The following is a 27,587-nucleotide window of genomic DNA, read 5'->3' as shown; positions in this document are numbered from 1 at the left end:
AAGCGTAACGCATTGAGACGAAACGCGGGGGCGTAGTGTTCCAAGTGTTCTGGAATAGTCTGGCTCTCAGAACATGTTTTGTGTAATCATAATCTTTCTCCTGCTTAGGGAAAATACACTTGTACTTCTTGGAGTAGGTCCATGGTCGTTTGCATGATCCAAACTGCTGAGTCTGTTGCAACATGGTCCAAGATGTGGCGTTTATAAGGGAACATGACAAATTCTGTCATAGCGCTCATACCTATGGCATGGCATCCTACCAATGTGATTTAGGTGAATATCCGAGCTTCACTATCATAGGCTATGTATGGCAAAGGCCCATAAACAAACTGAGATAATAGTGCTGCGGCGCGTAGCCACAATCTCGCGCATCCGGGATCAAGCTTTTGAGCTTTTTACCAGCCCTCCCCGCGAACGTGACGTCGCTACCTTTAGCAGTGTTTGTTTTGGTGAGTGCTTATGAAGTAACAATGTGAGGCTGATTTAATTTTGTGAACTGTCTGTCCAACATCAAACATGTTACAATCTGCAAGGCATAAGCAGGCAAAAGTCAAAACATGTCACCTTTGGCTTGGCAAACGTGAACAATAACATTTGAGGGGTTCTCCACTGACCTGTCCTGATATTGACAATGTACAAAGTTGCAATTGTAAATTACTGACAAGAAAATTGCATCGATATTTGCTAGTTCTGCAACAATTGTCAGGCCTATAGCTGTGTGTGTGCATACCTGGGGCTGTCATGTCCTTATAGACATCAATCTGCATGCAAAGGCAAATATACCTCAGTGACCAGTAAAATATCCGTTACAAACGAATAAAGATCGACATTCGACACGAGAGCCTGAACAGCTCACGTCTGCCGCTGTCAGATGTCGTGCGGCGAGGTGTGACGTCACCTGATGTCGACGTGCGACGTCACCCTCGCCACACCTCGTCACATCACGACGGGGCTGCTAACCGCGAGTCAGCCACGTCATTACCGATGCATCATGTACTGTTGACGGACAAGCGTGAAGGAGAAGCACAGCCTCGGCTACAACAAAGGCCTCGAGAGCGAAACCACACCATTATAGCCACAGTCATCGGCCATAGCGCCCGCCCAGACCAGCCGAGAGCCGGAAGGCTGATTCCGCGGCATCAGTCGTCATGACAACGCGGAGGCTGCGGCGACCGGCGGCGCCGGTCGGTCGCTCCCGGGTCAGTCGACGGCCAGACCGGCAGTCGGGGGGCAGCATGAACCGAGCTGGCGTCATCAGCCGACGAATCGTGAGTGGTCCGCGGCGCGACGGCCGCCCGGGCCTCGTGACCCGCGGCGTGACACGGGACTCATGACCCGCGGCGCGACAGCTGCCCGGGCCTCGTGGCCCGTGTGGGGTCACGGAGGTCCGTGCCTCGTGGCGCATGCAGGGCCACGCAGGTCCGTGCCTCGTGGCGCATGCAGGGTCACGCAGGTCCGGGGCCTCGTGGCGCATGCAGGGTCACGCAGGTCCGTGCCTCGTGGCGCGTGCAGGGTCACGCAGGTCCGTGCCTCGTGGCGCATGCAGGGCCACGCAGGTGCGTGCCTCGTGGTCCATGTAGGGCCACGCATGTTTCAAGCTCGCGATCCATCATGTGCCTATGGGTACGTGATAGCGAGTCAAAATCACTTCAGCAGATGCAAATCACCGGCCATTCTGACGACGAATGATGGAATTGATGCTTCTACTTATCCTAATGTTTGTGCAATTCAGATTTGGTACGAAATTTGGTCTCCCTCCAATACTGCTGGCGTGAAATAACTGCTATGCATTTTAGTGGCATGGTGTAATGAGGCCAGTCAGCAATTAACGTAAAATAGTGTGAACGGATGCTCTTCAACTCAAATACTAATTGTAAAACAGAGCTGGATGCCTATACACTAAGGCTAGCACACAACTTGCGTCGTTTTAGTTATTCGTATAATTATAATAGCTTTTTACTACAAAGACCGCAAAAAAATTTGTTCCACACAAGTTGCGGGTAATAATAGCAAAATACTACAACACTATCACAGTTGTAAAGCTCAGCCATCCCTGGTGCCAGGCCAGCCTTTTTTGCACTACGGCCAGTCAGACTATCACAAAGCAGCTGGGACGAGTAACGATGCGCCAGTGGGATTCACAGCCAGCGACGCTGCATCCCGAATGGCACGTTTTATACCCTGGCTTACCATGGCTGAGTTACCCTTGGAACCAGTGCCACCAGTCATTCTTTCAGACTGGTACGACCCATGGCCAACGACCTTGTTGCACATTGGGGCCAGCCCTGGTCATTGGACACTCCTAGCTGGCTGCAGCTCCTGTCAGTGACGGAGCACACGCCATGCTTTCGGAATGAGGCGGGGATTAAAGTGTAATTATTGGCCGCCAACAGATACTGATGTGTGGAAAATGGATATATTTTTGTGCCGCAAGTGCGCGTGGTAACGGAAAACGGGGCTCAACTCAGCAAGCAGTCTTTCTTCAACCTTTAAACCTTGAACTTTAAAAGGACAAAATTACGTGAAAGTAAAACTTTACTTTTCACCTTACTCTCAGTCGTAAGGGGCATTGCTTAAACTTTAAAATGTCAGGGTGATGTAAACATTTTGGAGAGAGGAAAGGTGAAATGATCGTGGGGGAGATTTTTGGGGCGATATGAGTGGAAATGACTACCCAGATTCAGTGTACATACATTATTATGTCGTAGACATATATGTATGTATATATATATATATATATATATATATATATATATACACATATATGTATATATATATATATATATATATATATATATATGTATATATATATATACATATATACATATATGTATATATAGAACCAGCCTCAAGACGAGCATGGTCTTCATTTCCATCTGCTTTGATTGACCTTGAAATCTTGCTTAACTTAGCCAAGCAGGCAAGCCTTTTCCTGCCTGTATTGCAACAGACAGAAGCCCGGCTTTCGCATAGAAGACAGCAAGTTATACTGGAGAGTTTATAATTCGAATGAGATGGCGTGAGTGACGAGCTTTCACAGAGGTTACCTTGGTCCATTTACTTTTGCATTTGTTGAGTATTACAATTTGGCCAACTATCCCGCTGGAGAGACCTCGGGAACGCAGTCACTGCTTAGCGTCTATTTTCTACCTTCCAGTCTATTGCATATATATATATATATAGACAAATAGAAAAAAAATAGATGGACGCTTAGCAGGAACCGCTGTCCCTACTAAGCGCCTATCGTCCACAATCTATTGCAAGGACCCAATTCCGCCACCAAAATAGAGTGTTTCCAGGTCTACTGATCATTTTGCCGAACATGATAACGTCCCACAAAGTGACCTGGCCGCATCATCAGTCTGGCCTTCTTGAGCAGCTACCAGTCGGCTACCACCGACGAGACAGCTGAGTGCGGCCTCTGAGGCGCTGGCGTTCCTGCCACGCATCGTCAGCGTTGTATGCCAACAAAGCACCTGTTGCGGCAGGGCGCGAGCCCATCATCGAAGATGTGGAACGGCTGACTCAGCTGACAGCTCTTGTTGGCGATAAATCCCACTCTGGGACATTGCCAAGCTGTGGGTACATCAGGCAAGTTTTGTTATATGGTTGGTGCTCTCAGACGTCGGACGTTATCCTCCACGCATGTCGGGCAATAATTCAGTTTACATGGGAAAAGTCCGAACAGTTCCGTTAACCCTATTTTCACACCTCGAAACTCACTCGAATTCTTCCCATCGGACCGCTTTGACCCGCTTGAGATTTCGCGGTTTGCTGGGCGTATTTCTGCGTCCGGCGGCCCAGACTGGCTGCGGAGCATCAACACCCTCCTGTCAGATCAAGGCTTCCACAATGTGGTCAGCGGCACACTCAGCAACAGAAAAACCAGGGCCAAGCGAGATTTCGCATCGGCACCATTGGCACGCGCTAAATTGATCTGGACGGCACCTTACATAGAAAAGTGATCGAACACCATGTAGGGTATTATGCAATGCAAACGGGAAATTTCTGTTTCAGGGGTGGATGCAGGACTATGCATTAACAGTAGTAAATTTCACGTCCAGTATAGGCCTCCTAATCCTAGATTACTTTCAGTATTTGGTAAAATCATTCCACGTGGCTAAAGCTAAACACCAGCAGGAGTTATAATGTCTTAAATAATCATGAGCCTTGAAATGCCAGCGGCTGGCTCCAAGTGCGCTAATAATGGAGTAAAGGCACAAGAAACTGGATACTGTTTTGTTCTGTGTGTGTGTGTGTGTGTGTGTGTGTGTGTGTGGTGTGTGTGTGTGTGTGTGTGTCATTGGGGCTTCACGATGCACTCAGCTGCTGAGGCTATATGGCGTCGCCGGCCTCTCACCCTGGCAGGAAGGGCGGGCACCGCGGGGAATCGAACCCCGTACCTCTGGTTTCCCAGACGCGCATTGGTTAACGCAGACGCGCTAGCCACTACACTACCAGCACCCCCATACTGTTTTGTTCAATGATAATACAGGAATGACGGTTGAAACGTTTTTAACAAGTTCGTCAAGACTGTTAAGGTACATCGGCCCGATCTTTTGCTAAATAAGGGGTGCAATTCGATTTTCATTCAAGGATTCTTGTTAAACGACCTTGAGCAGGTGTACCTAAATCTGGTACCAGGGTAAAATGCATCACACTGCTTTGTGTGCTGTTAAAATCCCAGCCCACAGAGCCGGGCCCCCAAGCGCCAGCCAGAGCGCCGGTCAGAAACCACACCACCGATCAGTCGGCCCGGGCCAGTCTAGGCCCCTGGGGGTATTTCCCAAGCAGGAACAAGGCCGAGGCCATCGATTTGAATTGCTCGGGCTGCTAAAACAGTGCCACCCCTCTCCTACCTGTGTCGGTTAATGGCCCATAATACCTAACAGGCAGGGCTGTGTCGCCATGGGGCCCGAACCTGCCAGAACACATTGGCTTGACAGGAACAGGAATAAAAATATGTTTGTCTGAGGCCCCTTGATCGGAGCCCGCTGACAATGAAACCTTGTATGAGAGCGTACGACGGAGCTCAACACGCGCCCAGGTGACAGGTCTGATACCCTTCGCTCGGGTGGGGGTCAATTTGACCTCCTGAGATCTCCGAAACTAAGAGAGTTATAAACACCAAATTTACAGGACGTGTTGCTTTGCACGTGAACCCACTTCGTTCAAAGTTTGAGGCTCCTAGATTATGGCCTTCATGCCAAATAAAGTCAAACAAGGTCAAACTCCAGGTTGAACTCCAAAATGCCCCCAAAACTTATACGCATGTTCTAAGCAAAAGGTGAGATGCTCGTTCATGGTCACTGACCTTATGTGACTTTTCAAAGGTCAATGATACCAAAATCATACAGGACTGCTTTGCGTTTTGCATTTGAGTAACCAAACAAAGATTACGCTAGGCAGTACGCCCGTAAAAAAAAAATATTGGCGTTGGTCATTTTAGCTCATTGACCTATTCCGGCCTTAAAAAAGTCAGCCGAAGATGTTAAGTGCGGTTCCTGTTATCAATAAATTCGAACTGAGCACCAGAAACTACACGATGCAGCAATCCCTGGAGCAATAAAGTAGGTTACTTTTGGCATTGGTCTGACTTTCGTACCTGACCGTAGGCGAAAAGAATTTGTTCCTTTTATTGTTGTGTTGCCTAAGAAAGTATCTCAGATGTACGGCTTCGTCTATCACTCCGTTGTCGCATCAGAGTGAGCGATTCCCAAGAAGCTGACTTTTCCGAATTCACTGGCCTGACTGACCTGCCGTAGGTAAGCGACATTACAACATATATCTAGTTTGTTGACGCCAAACGATCCGCTACTCGATTATCTACAGTTATGCCAAATTTGCCGAGACTGCTCCGCACTACTTAGAAACCATTCCGGAAAAACCTTTGCGAGGAATTAAGTTGACCCTCAGCAGAGCGCGTGTTAATCGGATCTTAACTGGAAAGTCCAAAGTAAAACGAAAGGGCCTTGTTTGGGTCAGGGACCCCAGTATTGAACGAGAGGCCCTCCGCCTCATTTTGGCCAGGGACCTGATAAGCCGAATCGGGGTCCCTGTGCTTATTATTAGAGCCCTGCTTTGGTAAGGGATTCCTTTGCGAGAATGACGGCCTCACGCCCATTCGGGATCAAGTGCCGCGGTCAGAACGCCTTCCGCGACAGGCATGGGACCGATGCGTGATGCATCCCTCTGATGGCCTCCTGATCGGCTATGAGGCCTTATCCCCGTATCTGAGCGACCTTCTCGGAAAAGGTAAGGTGTCTCCTTGGGTGGATCAGAACTGGGTAAATTTTGTATTGACCTAACCAACGCATGCTTGCCTGAGGACGCTCATTGTTTGTTCAAAATGAACAAGTGAACACAAAACAAATAAACAACAAAAAGTTTATTCTTAGATTAACTACAGTACAGATACAGATACAGATACACTACAGCAAACACGAATAATGCGAATTCCATCACTACGTCAAGAGTTCATCGTGATACCAGCGCTAATCCGTTCCCATGATTAATCTGAACATTGCGCTGGTGAAATATACGGCCCAGGCTACCTTCAAAAAGGGCAAATTGATTTCATAAAGCGCTTGGGTTCGATACTATTAAATACATCATTTTCAGCAATCGATCGTGAAGAAGGATCGTCAGGTGAAGATGAGTTGACCAACAAAATACATAACTAATACAGACCATACATAATACAAATGTTTGAACTCATTTTGGTCTACGATCTGCGTTCAGTGCACAACTGAGCCTACGCTCATCAATCTTTGTGCAATCAATCTTATCAATATCTTTGTAGAGTCCTGAACAAGTTCAGGCAACGCCCCTGGCTGCCATCTGTTAAGAAAGAGCCCGCCCAGCCATGGTGGAATGAGTAACACCGGCAGTTATTCGATGCAGTCATTTGATATATGGTTCCTTTCCTTTGATGACTTTTAAATTGAAGTGCATTTGCATCTTTTTGTGGCTTTTGGCCTCCGTTTTCAGATTAAAAGACGAAACCAGAACTAAAGCGACGAGCATTGGCCCCCTCGAAATGAAATGCGATGAAGAAGACAGTTTTTATTTGAGGGGGTGGGGTGGCGCCTTTTCACCAGCAGGGAGCCCTTCGTTAAACACGATGTCCCCCTTACCTTTCGCCTTACCAAGACTCTGGCTGTGGCTCTGCCTGTATTTCATTGCTGGAGACTTTTGGTAGGCTCAAATTGTTTCCTTAGATCGTCCAACCTGGCTTACATGCACAGCTGTGTGCCCAAACAACTGCCTTGATTGCTCCAGACTCGCCTCTGAATAGCTCGCATACATGGTACATAACCCTGACATGTGGTCATTATGTACGGCACAGATCATGTTAAAACTTATTTCAGGCAAACATCGGCCGAGTACAGCCAAAAAATCATGGAGGGCACGTTCGTCTGGATCAGCCAGGCACTCGTTCTGACATACGTCCCAAAAATATGTACTTGGGCCGCATTTGAATAGTATGCGAAGCGGGGCACATAGATATCGGCGGGTTATACGACAATACCTTTCTAGGAAAATTCAAAAAGCATCAGAATGCTAGCTGTAACGGTCTGAAATGCAGCTACAAAATTAATCGTGAACGTAATATGGTTATCGTATGGGCGTAGGGTCAAATAGGTAAAGTGGGTCATATGTAACGTCCACGAGCATGCCACATGTGGTATCGCTGAAACTTGGTAGCCCAGGCAAAGCGGTTGAAATTTAATAAATTTATTAATTTGACATGCCTTATGACTTGGTTAACAAAACCATAGCGTTGCCAAAATACTTCTTATGGTGGATACCAGTGACAATAAATTCGGCTAGGCGCCTGTTTAATTGGCATGACCCCGGAGACGATAACCAAAGCTGTGGTTGCGGTCTAAAACCATATATATATATATATATATATATATATATATATATATAATTGGCATAGCCAGTATTCCTAATAGTTAACGTTTCAGCATACCATATTGGAGAAGACGTCTCTAAAAAGTGGCATAGGCCATGCGCAGGTTGATTGATGGCGTTCCAATGGGTCGCAGTGTTTACCTCTCTTACTTATTTGTTCTCGGGGCATTTATGCGCACCATTTACTTTGCCCAGCGGATTTGTCGTCTTTAGTTGCCGAGATCTAGCACTAGTGCTTAACATCCTCACAACATTGGCGGATCAGTGTCTTCGTGCTCGGTGGGACGTAGTCTGTTGCAGACACAAACACACAATTTTGCCACGGCAGTTATCCCACCTCCCCCCGCTCTCCTCGGTCAAGTAGTGTTGGCTTCGTATCGCTGCTACGAATGTCTGTCAAGATCCGGATTCGGCTTCGGTTCGCGTTTTGAAGCTGTTTTGCAAATATAATAATTACTTTAGTCATACCAGCCGAATGGAGGCGATTAGTATTTTATTCACATTTCAGTTTAGCAAGAGGGTCCCGCCGGATGAAATGGCTCGCGAGCAAACGGACTAAAACCAATGTTGCGAAGCTCTTGCATATTTTTTTCTGAGTGCTGCGTGATGCTGTGTTGAGTAATGAAACAGATGAAAGCTTCCAGAAGGCGTGATGACATTTACAAACCCCCAACCTACGGCTTCGCTTGTAACTTCTACACTCCCGGGCACTGCACTAGCTGCGCACGAATTTCGTGCGTCACAACACGGAGTAAGCTATTGATTATTATTCATTATTGTTTCGCTCAGGAGCATGAAGATCAAAGGGAGAAAATGTCGTCTCACAGCATTGCACTAGCTTTTATTTGTGCTTCTGGCCATTCTCTGCTACTTTGTCCATGCCTGGTCCGTCCGCGCCACTGCTCATCGCTCATTCTGTGCGCCGACTGGGCTTCTGGCTATGTGCAATAGTTATTTTGATGTCATGAATGCCTGCCGCTACATTCTGTTAGTTCTCTACTGCGCAATATCGAGGCTGGTTCTTTCCAGATCCTTTTAGGTGAACCATAGGGCAATTATACGCGACTGTGCACAATCACGGTCTATTATTTGCATCTCGTTATATTATATATATCCTGCGTTATTTGATTAGCCAGGAGAGGTGACTCAAGCATATGAATGATATGAGTTTATGAGTCAGCGGTTTATAGACATAAATGGAAGCAAATGAGGGACATTGCGAATTCCCTGATACGCAGGCAGTTCGGACAACGCTGATACATTAGGAATAAGTAAAACATCCTGTCGATGCTTGAGGAATAATCTCCGACTCGTTGACAGCTAGTCTGCAATATTACGTTTGAAATTTAGCTCACGCGGTTGCGAGTGGTAGCTTTCTGACTTCTTAAACCTGTATTTGACGATATTCTATCAACAATGTTATTCAGCCGCCAGTGAAGTATTTCAGCTATTCCGACTATTTTGTTTTGTGTTCTGCAGTGATGTAGCTGTCATTCGTTTGATGCTGATAACCAGTCATACGCTTTTGGCGGCGTGCGGCGAGCAGCGTGATAGCAGATGTAATTCTTGTCTCCATGCGGATGAATCAAAATCTAAGCGTGCAGAGCCGCTCGTATTTGGAAGCCCGGACGGATAGAAACTACAAGTGTCGTTTTCATGAGCTTAGCAGGTGGAGATGCACTATTTACGCTGGCTTAGATGACTGGAATAGCTTATGATAACTGACGAGGCAATGGGGAAAAAGCTCTTCTATTCTGAGCCATAACTAGGCAATGTGTGTATGTAGCTTTCACGACCTGACCTGTCTGTGCTTAGCCTCCAGCTGGCGGCATGTGAAACCGGATTCATTAAAGAGTACATCGGTGGCTTTGCACACATTTATGTATAACTTTTCCGTGTTGTTGCCATTGTTTCTTCCGTTAGTATAAGTATCCTCATGTCGCTCTGGCATACTGGTCTGGACTTTGATCTGTGCCTTTTACCTGTTACATACAAAACCTTCTTAAACAATGTGCACTCAGGACGAAATCAACACGAAAGCAATATAACCAGATCCTCCAAAGCAGACACTGGCCAGGCCCCTTCATTGCAATGAGGGGCAGGCTCATGGCAACGCACCAACACCTCGCTACGCTGGACAGCATCACTCCATTGTACGTGCGAGGTTTCTGCCCGCACTGCCGGATGCGCGGCCCGTCAGGCGGCCCAGCCGCTGGTACTTTGCTTCTTAGTATACCGACAGAGCGGTGTCAACTTCCAGCTTCATGTGCTGCAGGGGCTGTCCGTTTAGCTTTACGTCCACATAGATCAGAGGCCGCAGGGCCCCGCCCTCTCCGATGTCGCCTAGAAGATTTGCCACGCTATCATCCACTGCGCCCTCCTCATTAGTTGCTATTAAGGGCGCCCCTGTCACGCCTCCGCACTACTCTTCCGCGGTGAGCTGTGAGCTGAGGCCGCTGTGAGCTGATCCCGGGCCGCTGTCAGCTGATTCCGGGCCGCTGTCAGCTGGTCCCAGGCCGCTGTCAGCTGATCCCGGGCCGCTGTCAGCTGATCCCGGGCCGTTGTCAGCCGATCCTGGACCGCTCTCAGCTGATCCTGGACCGCTGCCCCGTCGACAGCGTTGGCATCCCACATGAATGAGCTCCCACCCACCACAGCGGAGCACGGGCGGCCCCGCGCGGACGACCGTGACTCCGGCAGCGAAAACAGCGAGCCACCAGGCTCGGTCCTGCACATCGGGAGCGCCGGAGCGTCCCCTGCGCTGCCGGGCCAGCAGCCGCGCAAGCAGTCGCTCTCGCCGGCGGGAGTGCTCACCGGGGACGTCGTCCATGACCCTGGGACGTCGTCGTGCGATGAATGTCGTGACAAAGAGCGACAGGTGGCAACTGAGGGATGCGCACAGGCCGAGCCTGCCTGCCGTTGTGTTGTGGCTAACACCAGTGATGCTGCTCAGAGAGCAGCAAATTACCTGCACAATGAAATCACCGCGTGATAATACCGCGTGAAAGCCAAGTGAAAGCAAGGATTGCAATTTTTTGTCCACGGATATTTACCTCTCCAGTAACATCATTGGCATCTAGCAATGTCATAAAAGCCATGACATATCATTGCATGCTGCAGAGAACTTTTATGAAAACAAAGAAAAGTTTTTGACCAGCAAAAGCCTGCTACGTCTGGCCTATAACCCAGCCAAGATCCTGCGGGTTTTGCGGGTTAGAAATTGGCAGGCTGTCAGACTGAAAAATTGCGTCTCTAGTCGCTACCCCCGTTCACCGGCACTGCGGAAATCACAATGCGAACCCGCATTTTCATCTCATTCAACGGTTTGAACATTTTAGGTCTCCCGTGTGGATGAAATAACTGATGTTGCAATCTTGAAGAGGTACTGCGTCTTATCAGTCACGACAACTAGGCGTTTTGAAAATGCTAGGGCAGAATTTTCATAAAAAAATCGCGCCACTCATTGGAGAGAGCTTCACGGCAGTGCGGTCAGGGGCTGCACAGCGCGAGAAACGTTACTGGCCTGCCGCGCAGGGTTGCTGAAGCCGCAGATAAATAAATAAGTCGCTCTGATTATTGCAATACCCCGGTGGCGTGCGATGGTATGTCCATTAAAAATGTCCGAGAGTGGTGGGTGCCGGCGTTGTCCAATCGTTTCCACCCAACTGATGGCTAATAAAGCTAATGGACATTAGCATTCGCAAGGTTCTGATGCTCTGAGCGAGGGGAGGGTTGGCAAGGTGTGGGGGTTGGCAGCGCTCTAATGCATCAAAAGGAAAACAAACACAAACTCGGATGACCAATCAAGTAAACATACACAGAACGTTGCGGTAGCGGCAAGTACAAACTTCGTCTCATCGTCGTCACTCTAAGCTTGTGATGGGCCACTGTTTCCGAAGACGTGAACTGATCCCGGGAATGATTCGTAACTACGAGTGGTGCCGCACACAGAGGTTGTCTAAAATCAATTGCACGGGTTTGTTTCGTAAGATGCAATGTATTTCTTCTTGTGCATCACTTCAGCTGCAGATGACTCCGACTACCTATCCGGGCTACTCCACTGTTCATACAATTTCGCTGTCTTGTAAATTACTAGGGTCAGAACGAAGACAGCTTGAATGCTTGTGAAGCGGAGTTGTTCCTCGGAGCTATTGTCCGGTGGCATAGTACGAAACACTTGCATTCGTCATTAATTGAAGACGAAAGAAAATATTTTGTACATCCAGCGGTGTGATGCCATACAAATGTAGCTTGATAATAGCCTGCTAAAAACAGCTTATTTTTACACGTTAGCGACTACAGATGAGCTAACTGTGTTAGCAAGCCAGGATGGACAGCACTGCCTCAGCTGTCATGCAGAACGCTCGAGGTGGCATCACTGTGCGTCTTGGAACCTCATTTCTTGTGGGTGAAGCCATTTCCATAGAAATGCTGCTGCCGTTGGACTTTCATCTGCGTGATCTACCTGCTTCTGGAACTGACCTAAATTTATAAAAAGACGTACAGTTAGCTAACCAAGTATGCTGCAGCCTCTGAGGGCCAGCTCAGCCAGTGGTCATGCAATTGACGGTTTACATTTTGGTAACCTTCGATTGTACCGCCATTAAGTATGTAGCATTAGGGGCAGGGCAATTCATAAGTTGCGCTCCAATCTTTTGGAGGTAATTAGAACGAACTGCTCGGGTGGAAGTTTCCCACTAGATTGCAAAATCACCACGTATTTCTCGTCCGATAAACGTGGGAACATTGAATTCTCACATTGCAAAAAGGCTACAGAGCACGAGTCAAAGCCAGGTCCAAACTTGGATGACCAGGCGTCGCAGCGACACAAACCGACACATTTTCCCGGAGGAGAGAACGGACAATCGTAACTGCAGAGGTGCGGGTCGATGTATGCAGTCGTTCACTGGCTTTGACGTTCAGGTCGTTGACCCGATCGTTTCAAACTGCTTTCGAGGAGGACAGATAAGATATATTTGCATCCAGAGCAAATGTGCACGTGGAACTACCTGTTCGGTGTAAGTGCAAGCAACATCTAGCACCAGCTGAAAAATAACTAAATGTTTTGCATTTTCCAACCCATGGGTGTGACGCTATTACACTGATCAGCGGCTATTGTCGGCTTGTCTGCGACAGGCTTAAGATACAATGTGCTGTGACAGAAACCGAGAGAGATCGAGCTATGGGAACTGCATAGACACATCATCCAGTTTATTGGAATCAATACCGACCGACAAAATCTTTGGTTTTGCCAAATTTTAGGCAGTAAGCAAAAACACACTAGTCCAAATCAATACATTTCGCAACTTAAAGGGAGTGCTCCACATTTAAATGGAGTTTTAAACTGAAATAGCAATCTTGAAGACCTTTCATTACTGTTCACAGCCCTGCCAATCTTAAGACCAAAGCGCCTCTGGTTTCTGAGCCACACGTCCGCGAAAATGGAAAAAGGTGTATGCGGAGAGAGTATTTCAATCATCTTGGCATTCGTGACGTCATAAAAGCGTCAATCAAATCCTGCAGTTTTACAAACCATACCGCTAATGAAAGCCAAGAAAAATGTTATTGTCGAAGCGTTCATATCTGGGATGTGTGAGCGCGATTTCCAGACATAACGGCCGTCAATTGGCTGTCAATTAGTGTTGTACAAAGTACGATAACGTAATCAAAGCATGATGCATTGAGGACCATGTTTACTAAACAGAGAATTGTGCTGTCTAGAGCAATACTTTCCACTTCAAAAGCAAACTTGTAGCTATAAGTGAGCTTGTTTCATCACATCTGATGAAACAAACTCCAATATCCTCAAACGTAAAACATTCCCGTTAACGCGCCGTATTAGACCGGACGATATTTTTCTAAAGGAGGCTTATCTGGGTCATGTTAGGTTAGTGACCCACTTTGACATTTCAGAAGTCCATGGAAAATATATCTTGCAGTCCCTGCTATCAAAAATTGAACTGAGCATCAGAAACTACCCCATATTGCAGGCTCTCCAGAAAAACAGGCTGGTTTTGACTGCCATCTGCCAACAGTGACAACGGATATCCTTACATGCACATAAAGTTGTGTTCCACCAAAAGATCCGCTATTCAATGGCCTACAGCTATGCCAAGTTTGGTACGACTGCTAGGAAATCATTCTGGAAAAACCTCCTGGGAGTCAAATTGACCCATACCCGAGCGCGTGTAAAAATGGCTTGGATAAGGCCCAGTCTCGTCCAGTCGGGCCCAGTCAATGAATTTTCAAGCAGTCCTACCATAAATGTGTGCGCGAGCGTTAAACATCTGTGTACCTGCTCCTGGTGGAACCATTGCCGTGGGATATTTCAGTACACTGAATCGTCCTATTTGTTTGTGTTCCCAGATGACAAGCTTCATTCGCTTTTCAGCAGGCATGAACGTAACAAACATTCCTTTTGTCATAACATTCATACGTCATGTCATAACGTCATAACAAACATTCGGAGGGTACCCCTCCGAGTGCGTATTGAAGTGGTCTGTACAGGAAGTAGTGAACATTTATTATACAAAGTAATTCAATTCATTGTGGCTGCATGCGTAACTGCCACTCATTTAGCTTATTATAACTATGCTTATGCACCAGGTGTACTTCTTAAAAAAAACTTGGGTTTGTTTTGCAATGAAGAACATTCGCCTGGCTGACTTTGTCTCACTCGGATCAACCCCTGGCCACAACTTATCAGAAACTATTCAAGTCGTTCCTGGCGTCAGGAAATTCCTTAGTTTTTGTCAGACTAAAAGTTTAAATGAAAAGGGTATTTCTGCATTGGAAGATAGCTTACTGGCTAATCTATTCCAAGTAAGATTGGCTTTCTCATACGTGGAGCCAATTCCATCTTAGTGGCGTGAAGTTGTTTACGGCTCCATGTTGCTATAATTGGCATTCCTTTGACAAGTTAAACGAAAATCTGCATAAAGTACACACGGACTGAAGTGTAGTGTAGACATGCTCTTGCAAATGGTCGGTATGAAATGTAGCTAAAATTAAGCTGTGACATTTTACAGTGAATGCTAATGCATAAGCGCACGTACTGTCAATATCGCTGAGCGATTCCCATGCAACGTTATCGCGATAGCCTATCAGAACTGCCAATGACAAACCCATTTGTACAATTGCCAGTTGATTCTGCCTACATTCACTTTAGTTTACGTGTTGCAACTATTGAAACTGTCCATCTCTCATCATCACCTCAATCGCGCCTCGGTGATAATGCAGCTGATAATGGGGCACATCCACAGCCGCTGGGAATCCGTGCCGCATGATGAGCCTGGCAGGGTCCGCTCGGCGCTGGGCGGGATCGACGGACGGGCTAGTTCTGGCACGACTCTCTGACAACAGCTGGCTTCAGGATAATCCCCGTGTGCTGCAGCGCGCAAGGGTACAGTGCGCAGAGGCGAAAACGAGCGGGTACTAGCCTTGCGGTTACACGCTTGAAAAGTTTTCGGTTGTAAAGTCCTGTTAAACCATTACTTGCATGACAACAAAGGCCGCAGGGACTCCAGCGCAATGAACTCAGTTGTGCCAGACATTCACAAAATAAGGAAACGTCTTCTGCCAAACTCTACGCCAATACGACACAGCAGTTTTTGACAAGGCGCTGCTCCCTGTCGCATATGGGCGGCTGTCATCAACTCAGCGGATCACACCAGCCACCTTTCCCGTTAGCCCGTCAGTAGGTCCGGCAAACGCTCCCTCTGGTCACGCCGCTCTCACCCTTCGGCCTTTTCGCACGCTAACTCTGTGTTACGTCCTGTGCCACGACGGCACTGCATTGCACATACGCCTCTTTATGTGGCACATCCGGCAATGTGCCATTCAAGAGCGATGTACGCAGTACACTTCGGCTACCCCCGACCCGCGGCGACGCGGCTGCCGGCCTTGCGTTTATCGACTGCGTCAGCGGCTCGGCGGAGTCGGCGCCATGCTCGCGCCGCTGACGGCCAGGCCAGCCTCTCCCGGAGCCGCTCATTCAGACGTCAGTCTCACGGGGCGCCGGGCACAGGGTGGCGACGCCGCCACGCTGGGAGCGGCCGATTGAGCGCGGCTGGCGCGGCCGAGCGCGACCGGATGCGACTACCGGGGGATCGGGGAGACCCTGACGTGGCCAGATGTCACTGCCAGGGGAGATCGGGGAGATCCTCACGTGGCCAGCTGTCACTGCCAGGGGGGATCGGGGAGACCCTGACGTGACCAGCTGTCATGTCACTGCCAGGGGGATCGGGGAGACCCTGATTTGGCCAGCTGCCACGGCCAGGGAGATCGGGGGAGATCCTAACATCACCGGCTACCACTGTCAGGGAGATCTGGGCAGCGTTGAGGTCCAGCGTGCTGCACCTCGGCGCTATCACGGGTGCTGCAAGCTTACCCTCATGAATTGAAATGTGCGCTAATCGGTATGGACACAGGCTAGTTTGGCCTCCGGTTCCCGGAGGCCGCCCGTCGCCTTGTCTCCTTCATCTACGATGGCGTCGCTCGCCGTAGATAACTGCGGGATGCCGCAGTTCGACTGTTTTCGTCCAACCGAACGTTAATGAATTCCACGCTGTATTATTTCACGACTCACGCAAAGCCGTTGTAAACGACAATTCCTCACCAAGGTTTACAACCGGGGTGTCCTTGAAGTGTATGCCCGCACGTTCACACCAGTCGCTGCACTGGCTGACTCCGCTTTGGACCGCGTTGGAACTGGGAGCAGCGGTAGCACTAGGTGTTAAACTTCGGGATATGCTTGCAGCCAGCGGCGTCGTGAACAGCAGCACACTCGCCATATTAGCTGTATGTACGTGTGTCTTTCTATCCACGTGATACGACGGATCTGTATCATCTTAGTGCGTACGTGTCAGGGCTGTATAAAAAACAGTGGCTGATCTTGTGTGCCATTATGCATTGACTTCCCCACCGCAAATTAGTGAAAACACGTCAGCATGTCATTCAAGCTCGAATGTTGCGCCTTATGGCAGCATGTCAAGTACTTTGTCAGCTGCACCTCTAGCTGACACTCTCCCTGGCAATATAAGAGACCGGGGGCGTGAACGCAAACAAAAGCTAGAGAGACAAATAACTCTTCAACGTCAGTTATTTCCAAGAGTCACAACAGGGATTCGGTTTTCCGAAAGGCCTAGTTAGCCTGCCCGCTCTAGCCTTTCAGCCCAAGACGCCTCTGGACGACACATGAACAAGTCTGTGCAGCGTCGTATCTGCCGCCGGGTTTTCACTTGCATAGCTAATTTTGTGTATGCAAAAGTAAAGGCACATGCTCTAAAAAGGTGATGATTTCATTCAAGATGGTTTGCCTTCCTTATCATGACGATGGAAGTCGATCGAAACGCACACAAAAATGTGTCACGCAGTGAGTGTTGTCTAGAGGCGTGAAATACTATGACATTCGGAGAGAAGTGTCGCCGCCTGTCCGTAAAACATGCCACTCGCCCACTCTTCTCAAGTGCGGAACTTGGCACGAATTTGCACTGCCCGCTCCTACCACTACAGCACCTGTCATCGCTGACGCTTCGCTCACTCCCACAGGCGCGATCGAAAGCCTGTTCCACTGATGTCGTCGGCAAGGGCCCGTCGTCGCAGCGCACGGCTCAAAAGGGCCACCAGAAGGGCGGCGGCAAGGGGGGCAAGGGCAAGAAGGGCAAGAAGGGCCGTCACCAGCAGTACGACCTGATCGTCACCATCGACCTCGTGGAGTATGGCCTGACTGAGGAGCTGGTAGCTGGTGAGTGCGAGTAGCTCGGCTCGACTCAGCTCGGCTCAGCTCAGCTCAGCTCAGCTCAGCTCAGCTCAGCTCGTCTCAGTTCTCAGCTCAGTTCTCGACTCAGTTCTCAGCTCGGCTCGGCTCTGTTCGTCTCGACTCGGCTCAGCTCGGCCCTGCCCAGCTTAGCTCAGCTAACCTAAGATTGCCTGTCATATGGTCAGCCCAGCTCAGCTCAGCTCAGCGTATGAGCATTGTCAGTGGGACACAGAGCGGCTACGTCCCTCCAACCTTGCGTCTTCCCCTCCTGAAGTTGCTGACGATGCGAGCGTTTTTATTGCTTGACCGTCAAAGCCGAGTCTTGCCGCTAGATACATGCTTACCGAGTGTTTTCTAGACTGAGGCTATCACCACATCCGTGCATGTACCGTCACCTTTCTACCCTTCCTTTCCGTGCAGGGCTGCGCCCCACTCAATCCCAGCTGCCCCCTAGCGGCCGCCAGCCGTCGTCGCTTCGACTGCGGCGGCGCGTGAGAGATCGCGCCCCAGTCGACGGCGGAAAGCTCCCTGGGTGTTGGCACACTCCTACTGTTCGGCCTCACGTATGCTGATTTGTCCCTTCGAAGTTTGTCTCCCCTACCTTTCGTGGCTGACATCGTCCGGCCACATTCGTAGAGTTCAAGGAGGCGTTCATGCTGCTGGACCGGGACGAGGACGGCGTCATCAGCATGCACGAGCTGGGAGTAGTGATGAAGTCGCTCGGCCAGCGACCTACAGGTGGGCTGGTTGGGAGGGGCGCATCCCGGTACCGACGGCACACACGGGCCGGCGGACGGGTAGAGACTGACGGCCGTGGGTCGGGGTCAGTGTCGGAGAGGGGAGTGTCCCCACACCGACGGCACACACGGGCCGGCGGACGGGCGGAGACGGACGGCCGTGGATCGGGGTCAGTGTCGGAGAGGGGAGTGTCCCCACACCGACGGCACACACGGGCCGGCGGACGGACAGAGACTGACGGCCGTGGGTCGGGGTCAGTGTCGGAGAGGGGAGTGTCCCCACACCGACGGCACACACGGGCCGGCGGACGGGCGGAGACGGACGGCCGTGGGTCGGGGTCAGTGTCGGAGAGGGGAGTGTCCCCACACCGACGGCACACACGGGCCGGCGGACGGGCGGAGACGGACGGCCGTGGGTCGGGATCAGTGTCGCGGAGGGACGTGTCCCCACACCGACGGCACGCACGGGCCGGCGGACGGGCGGAGACGGACGGCCGTGGGTCGGGGTCAGTGTCGGGGAGGGACGTGACCCCACACCGACGGCACACACGGGCCGGCGGACGGGCGGAGACGGACGGCCGTGGGTCGGGGTCAGTGTCGGGGAGGGGAGTGTCCCCACACCGACGGCACGCGCGGGCCGGCTGATGTCGCGGAGACTGACGGCCGTGGGCCGGGGTCAGTGTCGGGAGGGACACACTGCGTGGAGAGCTGTTGGAGATAGGAAAGAGGAGGAGTAGCAGCACGGACCAAAGGCCCGCGCAATACTCGGTGTGCGTTATGTTGCAACAAGCGTTAAGTTGCGATTTTTCACCCTTGATCTCTTGATTTCAACTCAAAATCGCCATCGGTTATTAAAACACATCGGCCATAGAAATCACCATCATAATTTTTCGACTCAAATAACGTGTCGTCTTTCACCATGAACCATTAAAGACAGCCATTATGCTCGCTTTACCTTGGCTATCGACGTCGCGTATGCTCAGTCGATTCACAATCCCGTGCCGCTGTTTTTCGGCTAAGTCGACAAGAGTCATCATATTGACCGGGCGGTGCTGGGGCTTGGTAATCATCTTAGCTCCCACTGAACGGCAGAGGTAATGAGACATATCCTGCTCCTTGCTTCCGCTACCAAGAAGTATGCCACTCTTGGATTCTGGGCACGAACCGGGCTTATAAGCTCAATACTGTAGAACTACCACAGATCACGGTCGCGGTGAACGTGCGCCTTAAGTCAGCTGTGAGTAGCTGCTAAATACCTATGTGGAAAAATAGGTGAAACAATACGCACTGAATCCAGCAAAGTACATGGCGAGAGTAACGGGGCACGTAACGACAGCGTGTGTGACTGCCAAACAGGCTGGTAACTGCGCGATCAGACAGGCAACACGTGAACGATAGCTGTGACATCCCTTTTGAGAGTCATTGGCTGAACGGATCACGTGGTCCGGGCGTGACGTCACGTTTGGTCATTTGGCAGTGACGGAGCTGGAGCAGATGGTCACCAAGGTCGACCAAGAAGGCATCGGTCAGATCGAGTTCAACGAGTTCTTGCAGATGATGGCACGGAAGATGTCCGGCATGGAGAGTGAAGACGAGCTGAAGGAGGCCTTCAGGTAGTTTTATGTGAGACGTTGGGTGGTTACATTGGCCAACAGGTCTGGGGAGTGGCTCTCAGGTTCCTCAATATTTGAAAAGGTGAATTCCTTTTTCATACTTGCTAATGTTTATCACCAAGAGGGTATTAGCATTCGATCGAAAAACTGCCTATAAATCTGAAACACAACGCATCCGCGAATCCTTCTTTTTATGTAATCGCCTAATCCAATCAGTTTCAATGCGACATAGTCAAATTATTTCCCACCGTGATTGGCACCAGTCCATCGCTTTCCAACCGAGCGCAACATTAAATAGCAGCTGCAGACCTCCTGAGTACTTGACTTCCCCTTAAATCGACATTAAGTTGCACTCAATTCGTTTCAATCCATTACGGCAGATGAACTGACACTGACGCATCGCGCCAGCTTTCAAGCAAGGCGTGCCGCGCACACTGTCAATGGTAACGACAATGGCCATTCGTCAATGGACAGATGGTCCCGGGTGGCCATTTCCAGTGCTTAATTTCCCGATGCATAGGAGACCATTGCTTCTTCTCAGAGTCTTCGATAAGGACGATGATGGATTTTTGTCGGTGGCCGAGCTGAGGCACATCATGACGTCAATGGGCGAGAAGATGACCAAGAATGAGGTCGATGACATGATCTCGGAGGCAGACAAAGACGGAGACGGGAAAATCAACTACCAGGGTAATAGTGTGTGTCAGCTTCCATCTTGATGACAGAAATACAGGCAGGATGCCCACGTGTGTCGGAAATAATGGTTTTGGACGTGCCCAAGAGCAAGTTGTACAGCTGCTACGAGGCAACAATATTCCCCACCCACTGAACTACGTGTAGTGTGAACTACGTGTGAATACGTGCAGTGTGATCCACTCCGAGCCTGCGTGATGCATGGGAATACCACGCTCTCCTGCGTGCATCCGGCGCTCAACCCACCCCCACGTCCCATGCGCGCACGACGGTCCAGCCTGACAGTGAACCTTGCTCGACAGAGTTTGTCCAGGTGTTGACCTGCGGCTCATCGCGCGAGTAGGCGGAACGAGGAACGTGAGCCCACCTGCTCTCGCAGCTCGCTGCTCGCCCAGAAGTCCTCCTGTCAGAGGAGACGGCCCAAGTTAGGGGTCGCGTCGTTCCTTCGGCCGCGCGGCCTTACCGCGCGGTGCGGGAGGCAATGGGTCGTCCCGCACAGCGCCTCCGGTGAACAGTGTACGCGTGAATGTTTTGGAGCCACTGTACCCGAGCTGTACACTTTTGCGTGGCTGTGTGTGTGTGTGTGTGTGTGTGTGTGTGTGTGTGTGTGTGTGTGTGTGTGTGTGTGTGTGTGGTGTGTGTGTGTGTGTGTGTGTGTGTGTGTGTGTGCGCGCGCGCGCGCTTGCGGGTGTGGGTGTCCATATGTCTGTATGTCTTTTTGTTTTTACCTTTCCCGATTTGATGACCACTATTGCTGCGTGTTCGCTGTTGGGACATTTGTTCATGTTACTTGTGATGGATATTCGATCTCCACGGTAAGCGTTGTCGGGAATTGTTCGCACCCAGCATTGCGTTGTTAGACAATTAGTGGAAAACTGATTTTTGACTATTTAAAAAGCTTCCTTTAAACCTGGGAGTGGCTGTCTATGCAGACGCTTTCCATAATCGAAGAATGATTGCAATGAAGGTAATTAAATTGCTTACTATTACTAGGAACAGTTTCTATACCTCGGGACCCAAATACACAGCTTCATGCTTTTGATTCAAGGCCGGCCATGCCTCGAGTTCAGAAGAAGTATCAAATGGGGAAATTGATAAAATGAAATTAAAACTATGCACACTCAATCCGAATTCGAGCTAAATCTGAAAGTCTGCAAGGTGGCAAAATTACCAACGGAAACCTGCTCAGAAGCCCATTAAACATGATTCAAGTTGGCTGCATCTTTTCGCCCATGCCCTCACGGCCTCGAGGGCCGGTCGTCTGAGGAGCTGTGAGATATGCGAAAAGAGCGTCACGCGGGCCCCGAGAAAGGGTCGACTCGAAATGGGGGCTATTGCAGGTCAGGATGGGTGGATCTTACCGATTCGCAGTATCGGTGTCAATCCCAATTAAAAGTGCTCTTAAGTACAAATACCGCGCTTTTTGCTGAACGCATCGCATCATTTATCAGTAGCATTTAAGCTATGTTAGATTACATACATCATTAAGTTAGCTTAACATCTAGGCACATGGACAAATATTTTGGTTGGCGCTGTGCTATATTGCGTAAGTGTGCTGTCCGCAGATGTTTCTGGGTGCCATTTCAGCAACATGTTTTAAACGCCCCATTCCTTCTCTTACGCCAGGTTTTTATTGGCGTGCGTGTGGAATTACACCCCGCCATCCCAAAAGTAGGACATAGAGGTGAACAAACAGAAAATTACACCAGCAACGCAACTAAACACAAAATGAAACGACTTGTTCCTAAAAACTTACAATACATCATAAAACACTTCCTGCCGTTGACCCCATGCGTCGTATCAGAGTCGTAGAAAGTCGTATAAAAGTAAAAAGTCGTATCAAAAAGTCGTATAACACGCACGCAAAAATATTTTGTTTTGTGCTCGTCTGCCGAACGGCATCTCCTCATTTGCTTTATGCTATCCGATCCACCTCTTTAGACCGACATTACCGAAAACGTATTGCGTATAGACGAACTGGCACCGCTATCATCACTTGTCATTTGTGTTCAGTTTTGCAGTGATGTCGGCCATGAGACGCTTTGAAACTTGCTTGCCCCAGCTTTCAAAAGTCGAGAATTAGTTGCCTTAGTGAAAGAAGGGGGCATTTCCACATATTTTGCAAGCTTTGTTTGACAACACAGCGATCAAAGATGTCCTTACCATTATTCTTTTCTAAGCCACCACGGTCTTCGCCAATCACGCTTTACTGGAGACGGCTGCCAACTAATCATCTTTGTTTGTTCTTGTGCACGATGCTGCCGTTATCTTATGATCACAATTTTGGCGGAACTGAATGCCGTGAGATCCTTTTGTTAAGTACACATGCTCGCATTCATACGAATGTGAATAACGGAATTTCATTCGCGTTTATCCAAGAGGACAGCGTTGCCTAATCAGGCGAACTGGTATGAAGCCGTGTTGCGCTGGAGACCAGCTGACGCGGGGCAAGCTGTGTTCCTTTCGTTGAAATGAAATGGGTCGCCATTTGATGAGCCCAGAATATCAGGCGCCGTCTCCTGTCTCTGTTCGCGAAGTCACTGTTTTGGTTCATGAGCCAAGTGAACTGCGCAGCTGACCCGTACCTGATGTCAGAACAATGACGCGACACTCCGTGTTCAAAGCCGACGCAGAGCGGACGTGTCGGGATGCAATTAAACGCCTCTCCGCTCACCCATCGTTCGATGCGCTCGGCGGAACGTTTTGTGTTTTCGGGACATCAATGGCTCACGATGATTGGACAAACTCTGTCAATGTCAGGCTTATTTTACGTTGAGGTTCGTCGGGAGCCACTAACATGATAAACAGCTTACGTGGGACAAACATATTATCATAACCGTACTTTACAGAAAGCCCTGCCTCCCCGATCAATTTCATGAAACTCACCCAACTCAGGAGGTGAGGAACCGTGGTGTTGTTTCATGATGACCATTCCCTAAGCCCCTTTCCAGCGTACCGATCATGGATTGACGTTTACCTGTAAACGGTTATTTAGTGACAATGCACCCCTGGGATGTCATGGTGTATCATGCGCGCTCTTGCTCCAGCGTGGAGGCGGTCGAGCTTAAGGTTATATGGCGTGTTAGGTGTTCATATTTTGATGTTGTAACTTAGAACACGACGAGAAATCCGTTCATGCTGGGTGTAGCGACCTACTAAGCGCATAGGATACAAGTGGGATGCGAGCCTTACCAATGGCTTATGTCGGTAAGATGTGACGGTCAATCTTCTGAACTCACAAACTGACGAGCATCATGCCTCCATCTATTTTCTCTCCAGGCAATTGCCCTGATTCCGGTGAGGGTTTTATTGCAGGGCCGGATTCGCAGCTCTCCCGTGGGAGTTGTTTCCATGCCTGTGGACGTTTCCCACGTGAGCTACGCCGGAGCGGGTCAGGTCAGGGTCGGAGGGGTGCCGGCAGAACCGCGGCTGCCGTGCGCTGGCCGTCTCAGGGGCGCCACCGTTCCCAGGTGCTTCTCCTGAGGCCAATTAGCTGCATTGCGAGGGGGCAGGGAAGCGGCGCGTCGGTAGAACCTCCGCCAGCGCCGGCCACCTGACCCCGCCTCATCCAATTACATCTGCCGCCGCTTCGTAGCCGCCGGCGTTGAAAGAACTCGTCAATTTGCTTAGGCCCAGAGCAGCTGTGATAGAAGCCTCGCCGTCTCGCAAAGTCGAGCGGACCGCGTCAATAGGCAGCGTCTTTCGAGCAGAAAGTCAGCCCAACACGCGCGGGTCGTCAGCGGTGGCGCCGCCTGCGTGCGGCTGGATGACCGGATGCCTTCTGTTGTCATGACGGCATACAATACAACCGCCGAAGCCAGCGCGCGTCTGCCTGCCGCTGCGTGGCGGAGCTGGCCCGAGCTCACGTCCGTCGGCCCGGCGGACCGACCAGCGGGACTGACAGCGGTCCGGCCGGCGCGGCCCGGTCGCAGCCGGCGGGGCGCCGACTCATCTGGTCATCGATTCGACGCGGCCCATCGACGTCGGCTCGTCACCGGACGGCGCTGTCTGACGTGCGGCCGCGTGATTTTGCTAATCAGCAGGCCATATTGGCTCGAGGTTATTGCGGGCGGGCGCTGATTAGCCGTCGGACGCAACGCCGGCCGCGCTGGGAGCCGGTCCGGCGCGTGGGTGCGCGCGGGACATCTGGGACGCCGCGCCGGCACCCCCCGACCTCCTGGACGCCGGCCGCGCTTGTAGCCCGGGCCGGCGTGTGGGTGCGCGTGGGACATCCGGGACTCCGTGCCAGCACCCCCCGACCTCCGGGGTGTCGCGCCGGCACCCGCCAGATCTCCAGGGTGTTGCGCCGGCACCCGCCTGATCTCCAGGGTGTCGCGCCGGCACCCGCCAGACCTCCAGGGTGTCGCGCCGGCACCCGCCAGACCTCCAGGGTGTCGCGCCGGCACCCGCCTGACCTCCAGGGTGTCGTGCCGGCACCCGCCTGACCTCCAGGGTGTCGCGCCGGCACCCGCCAGACCGGGATGCCGGGACCGTCTGACCACGCAGCCTGTTGACCGCCGTGGTGGCCGCCACCTGTAGCACACGAGGCGTTACAGGTGTTGATGTCGTATCTGAGGCTGCTTCGGCGGCTGACGCAGCGTGGCACTGTCCAAGTGCTTACGGTACTTCTGTGAACGTTGATGATTATAGGAGAGGAATACAGACGTAGTTGCTTGCGGTTTACAAGCGGGCAAGTAATTTTGGGAACGTGACAACGAATCTATATTTAAATAAAGCGGTTGACCACCACGCTTCAGTCCAAATCCAGCATTTCTGCACCAATCAGGTAGAAAGACAAATTCGTCTACGTACCATTTTATTTGTCATCAATTAACCGAACACGCGCTATAAATACACACTAAAAGCAATCGTTCAGCAGATATTCAAAGAGGCGTAGTTACATTCACAGTTCACTACACGTAGCTACCAGGACATCGCGGCCATTGGAACCACTCATGCCTATCGCTATTCGAGGGCGGGTTTCACTTCAGAGCCCTTGCTCATACACCGGTCAATTACCCAAGGCGTCAGCGGAGGTCACGTCGAAGCGACATGTATTGCCCGCGAGCAAGCGCGTCACTGATCACGTGTTCCTCATGGTAACTAGCGTTTCACAATACCTTACACATTTGGATGCAGCACAGATTAACGTAAATATACAATATTTCGGGCGTCACGACCGCTTCACCAGGACAGCGTGAACGGCTCTGCTGCCGCTGCTGCCGCCAGAAATCTGTTCCGTCATGCGAGACCAGTGCGCGGAACCTGAAGTCCTTACCGCGACTTCGCACGTTAAATGACGTAAGCACGTACAGGCTCGTGTCCGTCAGAACAACAGGCCCGATGAAATGCGATGCAGCTCATCTGTCGGACCTCGCGGCAGCAGCGACAGCGTTGGCGGAAATACGAGTCATGGCGACTGTTGCGAAAGACTACATTCGTTCACTGCCAGCAGCTGCCTTCATCCTGGCAGTTCATGTATCGTCAAATGAACTGACGATGTTATGGCTGCTCAAGCGTGACGTTATATTGCTATTTCCGATTTGCCCCTTCCGTGTTTTTTTTGTGGATGGATTTGTGTTATGAAGGTAGCATACAACTATTGGGTTAAGAAATTGCCTGCGCTGAAGGATTTCGGGGCTTTGAAGCCATTGTAACTTTTCATGGTGCATACATGCCTCATTCTTACTATAAAATTGAGCTTTGTCAGAAGAAAAATGCTGAACGGTAAGCGCACCGTGAAACTTTTCGTCATATATGTCCGTCCACCATTTCGTAAAACAGTTACGGTTCTCCAACCGTAAAGGTAAGAATGTTTGCCGCCGTTATACCACAAGTTCAACGAAACGGGACTTCACTGGCGACCAAGTCACTCCCGCTAGTCACGTACAGAGCTGTTCCCGGAACCACATTCTACAAAGATGGCCCAGCACACAGCGAGCCCCGTCCCAACGACGCAGCAGAGAGCCAAGACAACGTCGCGGAGCCCGGCAAGGATCCCTTGTGGTCCGCGGCACTGAGCAGCGCCAGCTCAGGCCTGCGCGCTCAGCGGCACCGGCTCCGAATGCCGGTCCAGGTAACTGTGGTAAGCTTGTCCGGCCGCGCGGAGGGCGGTGAGCGCGGCGGTGAGCGTGCGCGTTCACTGTGACTGAGCTGGGATGAGCTTCTCTGGCGCCCTCACAGACGGAGGCGCAGAGCACGTGAAACCGACGCACGTGCAGTGCCATTCGGCGACACCGACACATGCACAGTGTCATTCGGCGACACCAACAAACGTGCAGTGTCATTCAGTGATACCGATGCAGGCGCAGTGTCATCTGACGCCGACGCACACGTAGTGTCATCTGACACCGACGCACACAGTGTCATCGGAAACCGACACACACACACACATACACACACACACGCAGTGTCATCTGACGCCGACGCACGCACAGTGTCATCTGACACCGACGCATGCACAGTGTCATCTGACGCCGACGTACGCGCAGTGACGGCATTCGATGCCACCCGAACGACGAAACGCTCCGTCTGGCGGCCCTCGGCAGCCGGCCCGGCGGCAGGCTCTGGGTCAAAGCCGATGTCTGGTGCTACACTGCAGTGGTATCACGCAGGTTTGACGAGTGGGGCACGCAGCCGGCGGGGACGGGCCATGCCACGTGACGACAGGGAGGGGGAGCGTGGGAACCGGCGGGTTACTCCACTGGCGGGGATAGCCACGCCTGACTCGGCCCCTTCTTGTTTTGTTCCACTTCCTTCGCAAACTCTCTCTCTCTCTCTCTCTCATCTCTCTCTCGTCTCTCTCTCTTCTCTCTCTCTCTCTCTCTCTCTCTCTCTCCTCTCTCCTCTCTCTCCTCTCTCTCT

General features: G+C 50.8%; 1 protein-coding gene across 1 annotated transcript in view; it reads left to right on the top strand.

The window, feature by feature from the left end:
• LOC119096494 (neo-calmodulin) overlaps positions 1 to 21,306 on the top strand; it is a 33,266-nt gene extending 11,960 nt beyond the window's left edge. Inside the window, exons 2-7 of the mRNA XM_037219406.1 lie at positions 10,489 to 10,539; positions 17,470 to 17,665; positions 18,317 to 18,418; positions 19,895 to 20,030; positions 20,572 to 20,720; positions 21,026 to 21,306. Coding sequence (XP_037075301.1) covers positions 10,489 to 10,539; positions 17,470 to 17,665; positions 18,317 to 18,418; positions 19,895 to 20,030; positions 20,572 to 20,720; positions 21,026 to 21,066 — 675 coding nt within the window. The 3' untranslated portion in view covers positions 21,067 to 21,306. The remainder of the gene's footprint in view (positions 1 to 10,488; positions 10,540 to 17,469; positions 17,666 to 18,316; positions 18,419 to 19,894; positions 20,031 to 20,571; positions 20,721 to 21,025) is intronic.
• Positions 21,307 to 27,587: the final 6,281 nt, after the last annotated feature.

The sequence above is a fragment of the Pollicipes pollicipes genome, unplaced genomic scaffold (assembly GCF_011947565.3).
Source record: "Pollicipes pollicipes isolate AB1234 unplaced genomic scaffold, Ppol_2.1 Scaffold_4295;HRSCAF=5057_pilon_pilon_pilon, whole genome shotgun sequence".
In the NCBI taxonomy this organism is placed as follows: domain Eukaryota; kingdom Metazoa; phylum Arthropoda; class Thecostraca; order Pollicipedomorpha; family Pollicipedidae; genus Pollicipes; species Pollicipes pollicipes.
This window is presented reverse-complemented; position numbering and strand designations above follow the sequence as displayed.